The sequence below is a fragment of the Stegostoma tigrinum genome, chromosome 7 (genome assembly GCF_030684315.1).
Source record: "Stegostoma tigrinum isolate sSteTig4 chromosome 7, sSteTig4.hap1, whole genome shotgun sequence".
NCBI lineage: Eukaryota > Metazoa > Chordata > Chondrichthyes > Orectolobiformes > Stegostomatidae > Stegostoma > Stegostoma tigrinum.
In genome coordinates, this window is record NC_081360.1 from 11523658 (window position 1) to 11541200 (window position 17543).

Here is a 17543-nt window from a genome sequence, read left to right on the forward strand (position 1 = left end):
CTTTTCTTAAATAATACAGTGCAAAATAAGCATTTTTTTTATGACATCCACACAATTTCTAATTAACAATATCAATGATGCTTACATGAACGATTTCTGAAGCAGTTTAAATAACTGTGACAGAAATTAAACCAAAAATTTTCTTGGAATTATACAGTAAGTTTCTTTACATATAAAGTCTTCATTTATTTAAGCACTTCACATCAGAAGTACTGATCCAGGCTTTTGAGGAAGACTGTTCAAATTGCACAATGGTGGTGAAATTCCAAAACTTGAACTTGGCAATAAAGGGTCACAAAATTTCATGATCACTTAATCTCACCCAACATGTCGTCTACTGCTAATTCCAATTTAAATCTCCAAACACAACAGGCCATTCAACTGCACCGTTAAAAGAACAAGAATGCTGACTGATCTCCCCAGTAACATGCCTGGGCACAGCTGTACATATGACTCTAAACCAACTATGCTGTATGACATAAATAAATCCTCTACAGATGATAAATTAGGGTACAAATATCTGATTGGCACGATAACATAGCTTCAGGAATCCTGAAGAAATCAGCTGAGTAATGCCTTTTGTCATTTAACAGCATGGGTTCAACTGCAATTATTTGTACAATTGAAATCCATTCTTTGACATGTTCTATAAATGGCTGCAGTTTGAAGCTGTCGATTGTGATTGTAAATGGTTTCCAAAAGCCAAAAAGGTAAGTTGTGAAATACTATAGCTACTGTTTAACCTATGCAAAAAACACCAATGTTAATTTATTACAGTACAAGGTTCATTTTTCAAGTGCTGATAAAATTCAGAACTACAAAATATTGGGAGAAGTCATGGAATCCTAACAAATGACCCATCTGCCTAATATGGCTACTAGGCCAGTTATCTTAGTCATGATATGTCATCCTCTGCAACTCTTTGATCAAGTAACAGCCACTTAACATCCACAAGTTTCAGCACTTGTTAGGGTTGCATTCCTGCACATTGCTCACTTTTCACCACAGCTTCAACAGTGTCTAGGACCTGAACACTGATATGGATAGATGCTGTTTGCAGGAAATTAGAGGGTCAGGGCTGAGTTCCTAGTTGGGAGTGGAAGCAGTTTTAATGAGCGAAATGAAAAACCTCAGTTTCACACATTTTAAAAAAAAGCTTTGAAGCTCTGTAACTGGAATTCCAATGCAGGGAAACTTGCTACTGTTGCTGTTCTCACCCGAGATGGACATTGAGGCAGAAATACAATAATTGCCGTGCCTTGCAGTAAAATACAATGTCCATTAGAACAGCTGATTGGTCATTCAAAGGCATCCAAACTTAAGACACCTTATGAGAAAAGATATTAGTCAAATCTGACTGGCTACCTATACTTTTCATTTAACAAGTTGATTGAATCACTTCATGATTTGAAATCAGATACATGAATACAAAAGCATCTTCTGTGCATATGCACAGACACATACCAATGGTGTCCATCCTGCATTATCTTTGATGTTTGGATTTGCTCCATTCTCCAAAAGCTGCTCCACTGCAACAATATCACCCTATAACACAATAGAACAATCAGATCAGCAAAGGTTCACAGATTGCACCTCCCTAATCTGGCAGGCCTTTGCCAGACCACAGGGGTCAAATACATTCAATGCACAAAGACTTCAAGTCAAGACCTCATCTTGACTTGCAGTATTTAGATGTCTACAGGATGAATGATTTTCCAACTGCATACCAAAAATTGGATTTACAATATCCAAAATGGACAAAGCAAACTACAAAATATGAATAAAAGATCCATGCAGGGCCGCCATACAGAAAGCCACAAGTATTGCAGGTGTCAAACAGTGGGGCATGACATTCATTACAGAGGTGGCATGTAACAGTGCAGGTTTTGCACGTGTTCTGTCATTGACAAATACACTTCTAATACTTCACCATGCACGAGCACTAAAATGCTAACTATGAGGAAGGGCTCAAATAAAAAATTAAAACGAACACAAAACACTGGAGAAACTTAACAAATCTGGCATTATACCTCATTCTAATCATCATCCCTCTAAACTTTAATGATTAATGCCCTAACCTGGTTAGCCATGCTTGATAAGACAACTCTTTCATCCCAGGAACAAAAACAAAGTTGCTGGAAAAGCTCAGCAGGTCTGGCAGCATCTGTGGAGGAGAAAACAGGGTCAATGTTTCGGGTCCTGTGACCCTTCCTCAGAACTGATGGCGACTGGGAAAATGTCAGTTCATATGCAGAAAATAGGGAGGTGGGTGGGATAGGGAGTAGACGATAGGATAGAGCCCAAAGAGAGAGAAAGACAGTTGGACAGACGAAGGAGTTGCTAACCATCAGGCTGAGAGGATCAATAGTTGTTAATAGGGACTGTTAGTGACTAACAACAGGGGGTGTGTAGTGGCAGGCTATGTGGTAACAAGGCCTTGTGTGTGGGGTGGGGGGCTGGGACGTGGGAGTGTTTAGGCCCTGAAATTATTTAATTCAATATTGAGTCCGGAGGGCTGTAGGGTCCCCAAGCGGACAATTGTTCCTCCAGCTTGCGCCGGGCTTCACTGGAACACTGTAGCAAGCCGGGGTGCACTGAAGTGGTAGGCAACAGGTAGTTCAGGGTCTTTTTTGCGAGCAGAACATAGATGTTCTGCGAAGCGGTTGCCAAGTCTGTGTTCATTTCCGCAACGTAGAGGAGACCACGTTGTGAGCAGCGAACGCAATAGACTAGATTCTTGGAAGTGCAGGTGAAGTGTTGCTTCACATGAAAAGTATGTTTGGGCCCTTGGATACTGGGGAGGGAGGATGTAAATGCTCAGGTATTGCACCTTCACCAGTTACAGGAGAACGTAGATGTATAGTCCAGGTAGCTGTGGGAGTCAGTGGGTTTGTAATGGATTGTTTGTAGAGCCACTAATCTCCATTACAAACCCACTGACTCCCACAGCTATTTGGACTATACATGCCAGTCTCTCAGTTCCTCCATCTCTGTCGCATATGTTCAGATGAGGCCAACTTTGACAATGGAGCCTCCGAAATTTCCACATTCTTCCTCAACCAAGGATTCCCCAGCTTTGTCGTCGACAGGGCCCTCAATCGGGTCCGACCCATCTCCCGCTCTTCTGCCCTCACCCCTTCTCTTCCCTCCCACAACAGCAATAGGGTTCCCCTTATCCTCACCTACCATCCCACCAGCATCCACATCCAGAAGATCATTAGGCGCCATTTCTGCCACCTCCAGCAAGATGCCACCACCAGACACACATTCCCCTCCCCTTCCTTGTCCGCCTTCCACAGGGACCGTTCCCTCCAGGACACCCTGGTCCATACATCCTTCACCCCCAGCACCTCCCCCTGTAAACAGCGAAGGTGCAACACCTGCCCATTTACCTCCTCCCGCCCCAGTATCCAAGGGCCCAAACATACCTTCCAGGTGAAGCAACATTTCACTTGCACTTCCAAGAATCTAGTCTACTGCATTCGCTGCTCACAATGTGTTCGCCTCTATATTGCGGAAATGAACATAGACCTGGCAACCGCTTCGCAGAACATCTACATTCTGCTCGCAAAAAAGACCCTGAACTACCTGATGCCTGCCTGTTCAATGCACCACTTTGCTCCCTGGCCAACATCTGTCTCTAGCTGGCTATGGTGTTCCAGTGAAGCCCAGCGCAAGCTGGAGGAACAACACCTCATTTTCCGCTTGGGGACCCTACTGCTCTCCGGACTCAATATAGAAGGCAATAATTTCAGGGCCTAAACTCTCCCACGTCCCAGCCCCCCCACCCCACACACGAGGCCTTGTTACCACATAGCCTGCCACTACACACCCCCTGTTGTTAGTCACTAACAGTCCCTATTAACAACTATTCACCCTCTCAGCCTGATGGTTAGCAACTCCTTTATCTATCCAACTGTCTTTCTCTCTCTTTGGGCTCTATCCTATCGTCTACTCCCTACCCCACACACCTCCCTGTTTTCTGCATATAAACCGACATTTTCCCAGCCACCATCAGTTCTGAGGAAGGGTCATTGGACCTGAAACGTTAACTCTGTTTTTTCCCCTCCACAGATGCTGCCAGACCTGCTGAGCTTTTCCAGTAACTTTGTTTTTGTTCCCGATTTACAGCATCCGCAGTTCTTTTGATCTTTCATCACAGGAATCAGGTGAGTAAATCTCTTCTGAATTTCCTCCAATGCCAGTATACCCTTTCTTAACTAGTGACCAAAACTACACACAGTACTCTAGAGGCGGTCTCACCAAGACCCTACACAGTTGTTACAAGACTTTTCATTTCTTTTAAAAGTCAGATTTTAAAAGTTGAAAATTCCATTTACTTTCTCACTTTATGCTGCACCAACATGCTAATATTTTGATTCTCATGCACACAGATCCCTCTGTGGCAGGCTTTTTTGGAGTCTCCCTTCATTTAGATAATCTGCCTTTTGAGACTTGCAATCATAAAATATGATCTCATATTTTCCTACATTAAATGCCATCTGCCAAGTTTTACCCAATGTGCACTCTCATGAAGCACCCAGACAATACTTAAGCAGGTACACTGTACTTAAAATGACAAGCAACATTATCCCTCAAGAACCAGGCAATGACATCGCGAGCAAGAATCTCTAACTACCCTTCCCTGATCTTCACTGACAAAATCATCAGCGAATATGTCACATCAATATACATGGAATTTGTCAATGGCCAGAAACTACTTAGAACTGCAGTGTATATATTGCAGTCACAGAAACAAGTTGCAGTCTGGTATTCTATGATGGATAACTCACCTCCCAAATTCTCAAAGCCTTTGCACCATCTACAGGACACAAGTTGGAAATGTTATGGAATACTTGCCTGATGAGTGCATTTCAACAATATCAAAGAGTTCAACACCATCCAGAATAAAGCAATGCATTTGACTGGCATTCTATCCAAAACCTTAAACATCAACTCCCTCCATCACATATGCCAATTGCCACTTTGGCATCACTGCCAGGTGGAAATTCTGAAAGGCCCTATCTAACATCACTGTGGGTCCACCTTGACGACACAGACTGCAGCTATTCAAGCTGACAGCTCACCACCACTTCAGGCATTAGAGACGGGCAATAAATGCTGGTCTTGCCAGTGACAAGCACATCCCTCAAATAAGTAATTATATACGAATTTTAAAAAATACTTTGTTAGACAGGGAGTTTAAATGACTGGCATTACTCCTCAAAATTCAAAGGGTCTCAAGGAACTTGTGGCAAACTGACCGTGTCTCAAAGAAAATTCACACAGCTTCCCAAAGTAACTGTCAGGGCCATTTTTTCCAACCATTTCTCCAATAAATGTCATTCCTCTGCATACATTGTTCAGGAATTTCTGACATTTCATTAAAACAGAAGTTAGAGCTCCTGTTTGTCTGTCACTGGGCTCAAAATGAGATGGTATTACTGGGAGATATTTGGGAAGCCACCTAAGCTAACCCCAGTTGTCAGAAAGTCTGCTGTAAACCTCAAACAAATTGCAAAGTGCACCTACTTCACTCCGATGTCATAGTGAAGGTACCAACCTTCAGATGTGGCGTTAGAGACCCCCCGTTTGGCTACTCATATGGAAGTGAAACATCCCAAGACACTACTTTGCAAAGCAGGAAATTCTCAGCAATATCCTGGCCAATATCTATTCCTCAGGCAACATCTGAAATTCTGTTTCTTTATTGATTGTGGGATCTTGCTGTGCTTATCTTGTTTTTACATTGGAACAGTGATTTTACTTGAAAGGTCCTTAAATCTGCTGTAAAGCATATTGGGAGGTCTGGGCAAGTGCTGCTGAAATACAGGTAAGAGTATTTTACCTTTTCTTCTAATATTACAATTTCAAAGTGAAAGCTGATTTAGCACATGCCCCAAAGACAGCGACAAACCACAGTGACTTAAAGCGTAATGTTCCATTTCAAATTATACTACATCTCTACTACACACTCACAGCGGATATCAAAATACCCAAATTTCTTCCAGTCATCCTCCAAAACGCCATCTGTAAGTAGATTACTGCTGTTAAATTTAAATTACAAAGGCACAGAAATTGAATAAAATACTAATGATAGGTACTGTCCAATGGCCGAGTAGGCGTTGATTAAGAATAGCACAACACAGCAAATGATGGCAATTAAAAGTAAAAATGGAAATTGTCTCCACAAATGCTTGCCCACCTTTGTAGACTAACAGATACTTCAAGTCAATGGACTATCATAGGAACTGGATGTATTAGAGACTAACCAAGTAAAGGAAATTTTCGTCTGCTACATAGCATTGTACACACCACATCTATTTACCTGTGATAATGGGAACTGCAAATGCTGGAGAATCCAAGATAACAAAGTGTGGGGCTGGATGAACACAGCAGGCCAAGCAGCATCTCAGGAGCACAAAAGCTGACGTTTCGGGCCTAGACCCTTCATCAGAGAGGGGGATGGGGAGTGAGAACTGGAATAAATAGGGAGAGAGGGGGAGGCAGACCGAAGATGGAGAGAAAACAAGATAGGTAGAGAGGAGAGTATAGGTGGGGAGGTAGGGAGGGGATAGGTCAGTCCAGGGAAGATGGACAGGACAAGGAGGCGGAATGAGGTGGTAGGTAGGAAATGGAGGTGTGGCTTGAGGTGGGAGGAAGGGATGGGTGAGAGGAAGAACAGGTTAGGGAAGCAGAGACAGGCTGGGCTGGTTTTGGCATGCAGTGGGGGGGTGGGGACGAGCTGGGCTGGTTTTGGGATGCAGTGAGGGAAGGGCCTCCTGCAGTGCAACAAAGATGCCACCCGAAGGTTGCAAGAACAGCAACTCATATTCCGCTTGGGAACCTTGCAGCCAAATGGTGTGAAGTCCACGTTGATACCATTTGGCTGCAGGGTTCCCAAGCGGAATATGAGTTGCTGTTCTTGCAACCTTCGGGTGGCATCTTTGTTGCACTGCAGGAGGCCCTTCCCTCACTGCATCCCAAAACCAGCCCAGCTCGTCCCCACCCCCCCCACTGCATGCCAAAACCAGCCCAGCCTGTCTCCGCTTCTCTAACCTGTTCTTCCTCTTACCCATCCCTTTCTCCCACCTCAAGCTGCACCTCCATTTCCTACCTACTAACCTCACCACACCTCCTTGACCTGTCCATCTTCCCTGGACTGACCTATTCTCCCCCCCCCCCCACCTATTCTCTCCTCTCTACCTATCTTGTTTTCTCTCCATCTGTGGTCCGCCTCCCCCCCCTCTATTTATTCCAGTTCCCTCTCCCCATCCCCCTCTCTGAAGGAGGGTCTAGGCCCGAAACGTCAGCTTTTGTGCTCCTGAGATGCTGCTTGGCCTGCTGTGTTCATCCAGTTCCACACTTTGATATCTATTTACCTTCCTTCTTACTTTCCCAGGTAGTATGAGCATTCTCTTTCCAGGTTTTCTATGCTCCATTCCTCTCTGATTATGCCGTAATCAGCTCAGAATTAGGCTCTTTGAACCAACCAATGCCTGACAGCATCCAAGGCTCTCAAAGCAGAAACAGGAGTTGCATGGAAGTGCATATAGTATTCAAGAATGAGAACAAGGACAGAAGTTCACGGCAGACATTTAAGGAGGTTAAGAATATGGCATAAAGTTCAGAGCAGGGAGGTGATGCTGGAACTGTATGAAACATTGGTTAGGCCACAGCTACAGTACTGTGTGCAGTTCTACATTCCACATTATCAGAGCGATGTGATAGCACTGGACAGAGGACGCAGAAGAGACGTAAGAGGAATGTTGCCCAGGCTGGAGACTTTTAGTTCTGAAGAGAAATTGGATAGACTAAGATTGTTTTACTTGGACCAGATGAGATTGACAGGGAAAATGCTTGACATATATGGAATTATGAGGGGACAGACAGAATAGAAAAGCAGCTTTTTACTTTGGTGGAGAGATCAATGGCTAGGATGCACAGATTTAAGGCAGGAACTTTAGAGGGAAATGAGAGAAATTGTTTTTTTCACCTGAGAATCTTGAACTCGCTGCTCATAAGGGTGGTTGAATCAGAAACACACAGAACATTTAAGAAGCATTTAGATGTGTGTCTTGACATTGCAAATGTACAAGGCTATGGGCCACATGCTGGAAAATGGGGTTAGTAATAGTTAGGTAATTATTTTTGACTGGTGCAGATTCAATGGGCCAAAGGGCAGACCTCTACAACTCTAATGCAATCTTGGAGAAAAGGCTTTTGTTATCTGTCAGCTTTTATTGCTGTACTGTACCTTTATGGCAGCAATGTGGAGGGGAGTCTCACCCTTGTGATTTCTTTTCATTGTGGGAGTAAGAGGCGAGATTGGAGTCGTTGCACAACTTCTAGGCAACTTGTTCCTAAATGTAGTTAGTGGTGTTTGAGGAGATTTTGGTGTTGCACATTGCTTTCTTTGAGTATTGCATCCGCTAGGTGGTGTACCACAGCTATTTTCTGTTGAAGAAAGCGCTTGTGTCTCATCAATGCTCTCGCTTAACTCAGCTTGATGTACTGAAGTAGCTGAAAATTCCTGATGTGCGCCTAACTTAGCTGGCTCACATACAATTGCATCATGACTTGCAGATGACTCTTCAATGCAACAATTTTGCACTTCTCTTCTGCTCTTTTTGGCAAGAGTTTGGTTGCATGATTCTGATGACTTCCTTGATCTTTTAGCATTTGTTTCTATGGGTGGGACAGTGACAAGAGAAAAAGTGCGTCCTTCCTGACTGAAAGTTTGTCCAAGAAAAATATCTTTGCAACTGTAAACTGATGCAGTAGAGCATGCTCCAGAAGAACTCTCAATCACATTCTCGGTCAAAGATTCTACACTGGAGCCCATCACATTGTTATCCAGTGGAAATGCGAGTGACTGTTCAGCTGCCTCACCTGCAACTGTTTGTCCCTGACTGCTGACGGCCACTGGCTGGCTACAAAACGAGACAACTCGATCACAATCTATATTTCCAGGACTGTCATTTTCTCTCGTCATTTTCTTGCTTCTTCTCTTTCCAAAACCCCAATCTTTATTGGCATCAGCCAATCTTTTCCTTACTGCCTGTTTTGAGTTAATCGACGTTTTCTTCTTTGGAGAGTTGAGTGGAGGGGAAGGTGATGATGTGAATTCGAACACTGAAAGCGATGGCCCATTACATCCAGAACTGGGAGCCACATTCCGATTCTTCCTAGTAGCATTCATTTCTAGCACACACCTCATTTTTCTACTGCGTGGGCTGAACCATGTTCTCATTTGCCATTTTTTATCAGTTACATCTTCAGGTCCGATTTCTGATCCAGTTGGATTGCATTTAGCACCTAAATGAACCAAGTAATAGAAATTATACAATGATCAACAAAAATATTTTTCATGTATTTTTACATAAATATTCAGTACTTTAGAAGCAAGATAGATGATCAACCTTCCTTAATGTTTGTCTATAAAACTCCATGTTTCCTGCTTTTTGCCTTGCACAATCCACTTTATCAGGAACAAATTTGGGGGGAAAATAAAAATCAAAGCCATTTTTACAGGCCTCCATCTCACACTCCCCCTTTGCAGTGCCCAGGGTCAAAATTTCCAATTATTCAAATTCTAGGCACCAAACCACTTCTAGGCTTCTCAATTATATGACTGAGATAAGTAATTTTTTCATATTACATGAAAATGTGTAACATTATCTAGGCCGGATGTGAGTTTGCTCGCTCAGCTGGAAGGTTAGTTTTCAGACGTTTCGTCACCATTCTAGGTAACATCATCAGTGAGCCTCCGATGAAGCGCTGGTGTTATGTCCCCCTTATACAGATAAATAGAAAGCGGGTCATAACACGAGCGCTTCATCGGAGGCTCACTGATGACGTTACCTAGAAAGGTGACGAAACGTCTGAGAACTAACCTTCCAGCTCAGTGAGCAAACTCACATCCAGAAACTCAACCTGAGCTACAAATCTTCTCAAAACTCACTATTATCTAGGCCATTCACCCCAGATCTGAATTAAAGGCCAGAGAAAACCACTGCAGTATGGAATCACTCTCTTTCCCTTCAATCCGCATTCCTATATCTGTGAGCATATCTCAAAAACATTTCTTTGGTTGTAAAGCACTCTCGAATGACCAGGTTGTGAAAGGTGCTACAAAAACATAAGAAATATGAACAAGAATAGACTCTCTTCTGTCTGCCCCTCAAGCCTGCCTTGCCAGTTAATAAAATCTTGCCTGATCTCCTACTTCAACTTTACCCATTCCCTACATCCCTTGATTCCCTCAGGGATTCTCACAGCCTTGAACACAGTCAATGATGGTGCATTAAGCTTCTTTAGGGTAGACAATTCCAAAGATTCACATCCTCTTGATTTAAGAAATTTTTCATCTTAGCCCTAAGCAATCAACCCCTTATCCTGAGACAGTGTGGTCCTTGTTCCAGATTTCTATGCCAGAGAAAACAATTTCTAACTTCCCCATCAACCCATTTCAGGTTCTCATGTGTTTTGTTGAGGTGATCAGCTGTCATCCCTCTAAAATCGAGCAAACATAAAATGAAAATACTGTTCACAGGTCAACCTTCCTATCCCAGGAATTCATCTAGAGATGAAACTGTATAAACCATTTCTGTACTGCCAAGACAGGAATACGCTTCATTTGATATGGTGGCCAAAACTGCACATGGTTCTGCAGGTACGGTCTCACCAAAGGCCAATATTATTTTAGCAAGACACCTTTCTTCCTGTACTTGTCACCTTATAATAAAAGGCCAAAATGTAATTTACCTTACTAATCAATTTCTAACTTTGTGTTCCTTGCAAGGGTGGACCCAAGTCCTGGGCATCCACATGTACGTGTTTCACTGCTTTTGAAAAATATTCAGTTTTCAATTTTTACAATGTGAATAACCTCACACATTATATCCCAATTGCCATCTTGTTGGCTACTCACGTAGTCTTCCTATCTTTTTACAGCATCCTTACGTCCTCCACACTATTCCTACTCAGCTTTTCATCGTCAGCAAGCTTAGAGATATTATTCTTCGTCTTTTTGCCAAAGTTATTAACACAGAACACAGATGGTTGAAGTCTCAGAACTGATCCGTCCTCCAACTTGAAAATGATCCATGCATACCTGCTCTTTGCATCCTGTTAATCACTCCAATATCCATGTTTATTAATTACTCTTGAATGTATCTTGTTTATTAACATTTGCTGTGGCATTTTTTTTGAATGCCCTTTGGGAATACATAGATACATTGGGTTCACCTTTACCCACCACTAATAAGTTACATCCTAGAATCACAGAATCCCTATTATGCAGAAAGAGACCATTCAGCAATGGGGACTGCACCAATCTTCCAAACAGCATACCACCCAGACCCCCACCACCTCTTCATAACCCCACATGAGGTTTTTACCATGGCTAACTCACCTAGCCTGCACATCCCTGTACATATGGACAAACTTTGGCATTGCCAATCCACCTAACCTGCACATCTTTGGACTGTGGGAGGAAACTGGAGCACCCAGAGGAAACCCCCAGACATGAGAAGAACGTGCAAACTCCACACAGTCAATGAGGCTGGAAGTGAACCTGGATCTCCGGCACTGTGAGGCAGCAGCGCTAACCACTGTACCACCATGCAATTTATAGGTTCAACACTAGCTTAGACCAGGATAAGGGTATCTGATTGATCGTACGTCTAGCTCAATACAGAAAAATACAAATACTTGGTGTTATTTTACAACACTGATCATGATTTTCTAAAATTCCCCAGATCCATGAACAGTTCCAGCAGATTGGAAGTTTATAAATGTAACATTGCTATTCTAGGAAAGAAAGAAAGGAGAGAGAGAAAGCTGGAAGCTACAGACCAGTTAACCTGACAGTTGTTGACATTTGTACCTCAAAAATCATCCTCAAAAGATCTCAAACATTTGCCAAACTTTGCACTTTTGTGAAACCATGCTGATTTTGACTGGTCATACAATGACTTTCTAAGTGCACTGTCAGCAAATCCTCAAAATTTTCCAACATTTTCCCAACAACTGTCAGGTTAACTGTTCTGTAGTTTCCAGCTATCTCTCTCCTTCTTCACAGTTGTGCTTTGAGATTGCAAATATCAGTGGACATCAGCAAGCTGTTGTTCGTACTCAATTGAAAGCAAAAACAAAAAGGCTTTCTTTGCACATGTTTATCAACAATTCTGGGAAAAGGAGTAGGTCATTGCCACTTAAGCTGATCCCACTATCCAAGATCATGGATAATCTGTAGGTATATTTATTATTGCCCCAAATCCCCTAGTACCTATGGTTCACAAGAAAATATAAACCTTAAATGTAAAATGAACAATTAATCTAACTCTTAATGATCTGACATCAATTGCCACTTGAGTTTCAAACTTCAACAGCCCTTTGCGAGTATAAACATTTCTTAACTTCACTCCTGAAAAGTTGGGCTCTAATTATTTCAGTACAGTCACTTGTCCTAGACTTCTCAACTTGTGGAATTAGTTTCAACTTGCCCTGCCAATTTGATCCTCTTAATATATCAAAAATGTTAATCAAATAATCCCTTAACTTGAGGTTGTAAACTTGCTCAAGTACGTGTTTGATTGCAGATGTTTCGTCACCCTGCTAGGTAACAGTGTGCCTCCGGTGAAACGTTGGTGTTCTGTCCCGCTTGTTATTTATATGCCTGTTTGCTGGGGTGGATGGTATTACTTCCGGTCCTGTTTTTCAGTGGTTTGAATAATCGGGTCCAGTTCAATGTGTTTGTTGATGGACTTCCAGTTGGAATGCCTGGTCTCCAGGAATTCCCTGGAATGTCGGCTTGGTTTGTGCTACAATGGATCTGTTGACCAAGGCAAATTTGTGTCCTACTTTGTCTGTGTTTATTGAGACCAATGAGAATTGGCCATACCTCTTGGTGGCTAGCTAGTGTTTCTGTAAGCTTATTGTCAGTTTTCTTCCAGTTTGACCTATGTAATGTTTCTCAGTCTTTGCATGGTATTTTGTATATTATGTTAATTTTATTGGTTGTGGGTATGGGATCTTTTACATTCGTCAGCAGCACTCACAGGCTGGTTACTGGTTTGTGGGTTACCCTATTACCTCAGGGCCCATGCAGTGTTGATACGTCTCTGATGTACAGTAGGGTGACTAATGTGTCGGGCCACGTTGTGTCTTCTTGTTGTGGACTATTGCGGAGGTGTCTTCTAAAAAACTTGAAATCCCTTAACCTTCAAAATGGTAAACACGGCTTTTAACAGCCTTCTTTAAAGCACCCACTGTGAAAGAAACTCAAGCCAGGCTATTGTTAACAAAATTTCAATTCAATGTATTTCTTTCCAATTTTATGTTTTGAAGGCAGAGTCATCTGCCTGAGGGTATTGTGCACTTGTGCCCAAAGCTGTCATGGGTCTTGAAAAAGTTGTGAATTGTTATATCTGAGTCAACATTAAATGTACACAGCATGTTCAAACATAACAGCAACGTGCATTTATCTGGTACATTAACAGTCAAATATCCCAAGGTGCCAGATAAATCACTGTGATGGTACTATTGCTTTAAGAGGTATATTTTGTTTTTTTTTGGAGAGGTTTTAAGACAGAAGAGAAAACGCTATCTATTTGAATCCTATGAAGTAAGCAGCTTGTGAGGCTTTAGGAATTTTTTTTTAAAAATTGGAACAATTGAAGCAGCCTGAATGGGTGAGGTCCCACAGAACGAGTTTTAGTCTCTATCTATCTCTCTCTCTCTCTCTCTCTCTCTCTCTCTCGGAGTTTTCACTTGATGTTTTTCCAGCTGGACTGGATAATTGCCTGTCAGACAAGCTATTTTACTGAATTTTGCCTTCTGCCAAGGGTGTTATGCAACGTTACTATTTTGGAACAATTAATTAGTAACAGCTAATATATCTATTATTTTGTTGAGCATTTTGATAGTTACAATTAAGCCAATTCTTTTATTTTTTCTGTATTTTAATAGTAGTGTAAAAATAAAGTATGTTCTGCTTAACGTTGACTAGTTTGACCAATCGAATTGCATCTGGTACACCATACCATACACTTACATTTACCTTTAAAATAAGAAAAACTGGGCGTCTAGATTATCTCCTGAATATATTTTGACAGGGTTTGGTCTGGTCCATCACAATCACATCCAATTTCTAGACCAAGGGTCTTACTAGGCTCCGATCAATGGTGGTGTCACAATGCAGGAAACCCCATCGAAACTTCTAACTCCTCTACTGACCAATTAGTTCTGCGATAGCCATCTCTTGAAAATTTAATTAGAAAAATGCAATAATTTGCATAGTAAGTAACAAAAAAACTTGCATTTCTGCAGCATTTTTCACAACCTCAGGATGTCATAACCACTTTCCTTAAAATAAATTTGAGGTGTAGTCAACTGTTATAAAGTAGGGAAACATAGTTGCCGAATTGCACAAATGCTTTCAAAGATAATTACCCCTTTTTATTTAGCAATACTGGTTTGAGGGATAAGCATTGGTTAGGAGATCAGAGGGAGCTCTCTGGTCTTCAGAGTTATCCCAGAATTCTATATAGCCATGAGACAAAAGATGAGGCTTCATCTTACCTTCTCAGCAAAAGGGTAATTGCAATAATTCCACAAATTGCTTCCCGAACTTCTGAGATTAAACTCCAAAGAGCCAGTATCAGATACAATATTAAGACAAGTGGCATGTTCAGCTACACGGTCAAAACCCAGATTAAAACACTAAAATCAAGTAGATTGCAGAGAAGTCGGTGTCATAGTTTTTAATCTTCATCTGAGAATCTACAACGGCAGGGGACCAAAAAGTAAGTGACTGTCAAACTGGAGTTTAACGAGTACATCAATTGTTCAAACTTGAAATGAGCTTGTTCAAACCATCATAATTTGCTATCTTCACCAAAAAGCTGCGCAGAAGCAGCAGGAACACCAGGGAAGAAGAAAAAGAGCACAACAATAGCAATTTCCTTGATAACCAGGTTATCAATAATGGTACACTAATTATTTTTTGCAACTCTGTGAAGGGGTGTGAATACTTACTGTGCAGCTTGGCAGTTAAGCTTGTGCTGAACAACTGTGGAATTGTACGCATATATATTTGGCAGCTACAATACAATCAATCGTAGGAAATTGCTGCATGTTCATCTCTGCAGAAAGGCAGGTGAGCATTGTGTGAAAGAGAATGCACTGCGAAAAAAAAAAAATCAAACTCTAGCCTGCAATCAGGCTCTGGCAAATGATCCAATCTCATAGTGCGCAATTCTTGCTAGTTCGAAAGCAGCAAAAGTAATCGAATCAAATGAAAATGATAGAAGCCAAGTTCTCCAACAGTCTTGTTAAAACTAAAATGATAAACTGTTTTGCGGCTGTACCATTAATTCCGTTCTGTTGTTCAGTGACTATGTGACAATCTGAATTATCCTGATTCACACTGCTATGCTAGAGCTTCCCTTGAGTAATGTATGCTAGGCTAGCTTTATTTTATTTTGTGGAAAGAAAGCATTTTATAGCTCAAATTTGTTTTCTTGACAAAGCAGCACCCCAGCCGCTTCAGGCCCCTGCAACATTAGAAAGATTTGCAATATTCCCAGAGCTCATAGCTACTGGAATTGTTCAGCTGTGCAAAACAAAAAAAGCTATTTTTCCTTTACTTCTAAAATTTCTCCATCACTGCCCTTTCCAGCATTTTGAATGCTTTTGTTTTAAAAGTTACAGAACAAGGTGAAAAAGACCATCAAGTGTTGGGAAAAAAATCTCTCTTCAGGTGAAGCAGTAGGCAAGATTTTAATTCATTCAAAGGAGATCTGACTGCATAAACTAAATTGGTGCCCAGTGTCCGTCATCTCTGCCAATTAGATGCTTGAGGGCATCAAATCCAAGAGCAGCAGGAGAAACACAAGAAAAATGCTCAGTAAACTTTGTATTTATCACCTATAAATACATTTATTACTGCTCATTAATAGATCAAAGTCTTTACAAAATTAAAATTGCAGACTCTCTGTGCAAACTTGACAAATTACGCCTGATCTCAGTACAGCATTGAGAGGATACATGGAATAGTAACTTCATTCAAAATCATCACCAAGGCAACAAAAATAACCTTATGATAACACAAGCAGAAATTGCAGGAACAACTCAGCAGGTCTGGCAACATCAATGAAGAGAGAAGCAGTTCGTGTTTCAGGTCCAGAGATCCTTCTCTTCAGAAGAAAAGGTGCAGCTGGGGCCTTGGATAGGGAGCAAGGAAGGAAATGAATGGTAGGCTTACAACTTTTGCAATTGCATGGGAAGGTGGCATGGGCAGAGATGTGGGACTGGAAAAGGAATGGACCAACACATCCCAGAGGGAACAGTCCCTACTAAAGGTCGGTACGCAAAGGGAGAGGAACGTGTGTCTGATGGTGGAAAATGCCAGAGGTGGTGGAAATGGCGACTGGTGCTCCTTTGGACATGGATGTTGGTGAGATGGTAAGTATAGGGTCCCTATCGCAATAGTGGGAGATAAAAGAGTGGGTGAGGACAGACGAGTTAGACATAGCTAAGGGCCTGTTGGACATTTCGGAGGTGTCCTTGTCGAAGCTGGCATCATTGGAACAGATGTGATGGAGACAGGAGGAACTGGGAGAATGGAATGGAGTCTTTACAGGAAGCAGGGTGAAAGGATGTATAGTCAAGTGAGAGAGTCAGTGGGTTTATAGTGGATGTTGGCAGTCAGCCTATCCCCTGAAATGGAACAGATGTCAAAGAAGGGAAGGGAGGAGTCAGAGATGGACCAGGTGAAAGTGAGAGCAGAGCAGAAACTGGAAGTGAAATTAATGAACTTTTTGAATGTCAACTGACAGGAGAGCAGCACCAATGACATCACTGATGTACCAGAGGAAAAAAGTTGTGGGTGGCAGCCGGAGTAGGACTGGAACAAGGAATGTTCCCCACACCCACCAAGAGACAAGCATAACTGGAGTCCATGCTCATGGCCACCCCTCTGACCTGGCAAAAGTAGGAGGAGTTGAAGGAGAAACGAAAAGAACTGTGGATGCTGTAAATCAAGAACAAAAACAAAGTTGCTGTAAAAGCACAGCAGGTCTGGCAGCATATGTGGAGGAGAAAACAGAGTTAATGTTTCAGGTCCATTTCTGAGGAAGAGTCGCTGGACCTGAAACATTAACTCTGTTTTCTCCTCCACAGATGCTGCCTGATCTGCTGAGCTTTTACAGCAACTTTGTTTTTGTTCTGAGTTAAAGGAGAAGTTGTTCAAAGTGAGGATGAGCATGGCCAAATGCAGGAGGGATGGGAACAGTTCAGGCCTTTTTTCCAGGAAGCAATAGATAGTCATGAGACCATCCTGATGAGGAACGGAAGTGATTGCATGTACATAGTAAAGGAGTGGCGCTGGAGCCTGCGAATTGGTAATTCTGAAACTGACATAAAACATCAGAAAAATTGCAGTGAGATTTGGATGGGACTGGTCAAGGGGAGAGCAAAAAAAAATTCATTCAACATTTTAAAAGTTGAGTTATCTGTAGTATGAGCAGGCAGAAACA

The 17543-nt window shown here is 42.0% G+C and overlaps 1 protein-coding gene across 3 annotated transcripts in view; it reads right to left on the bottom strand.

Moving 5' to 3' along the window:
* Positions 1 to 17543, bottom strand: part of bard1 (BRCA1 associated RING domain 1) — a 179997-nt gene that overhangs the window by 127390 nt on the left and 35064 nt on the right. For 2 of the 3 annotated variants that reach the window (XM_048534695.2, XM_048534693.2), the window contains exons 4-6: positions 8258 to 9318; positions 5980 to 6030; positions 1465 to 1545 (exon numbers count right to left, since the gene is read on the bottom strand). In XM_048534695.2, the coding sequence (XP_048390652.1) occupies positions 1465 to 1545; positions 5980 to 6030; positions 8258 to 9318 (1193 nt within the window). The remainder of the gene's footprint in view (positions 1 to 1464; positions 1546 to 5979; positions 6031 to 8257; positions 9319 to 17543) is intronic. The other variant, XM_048534694.2, reaches the window with a different exon arrangement.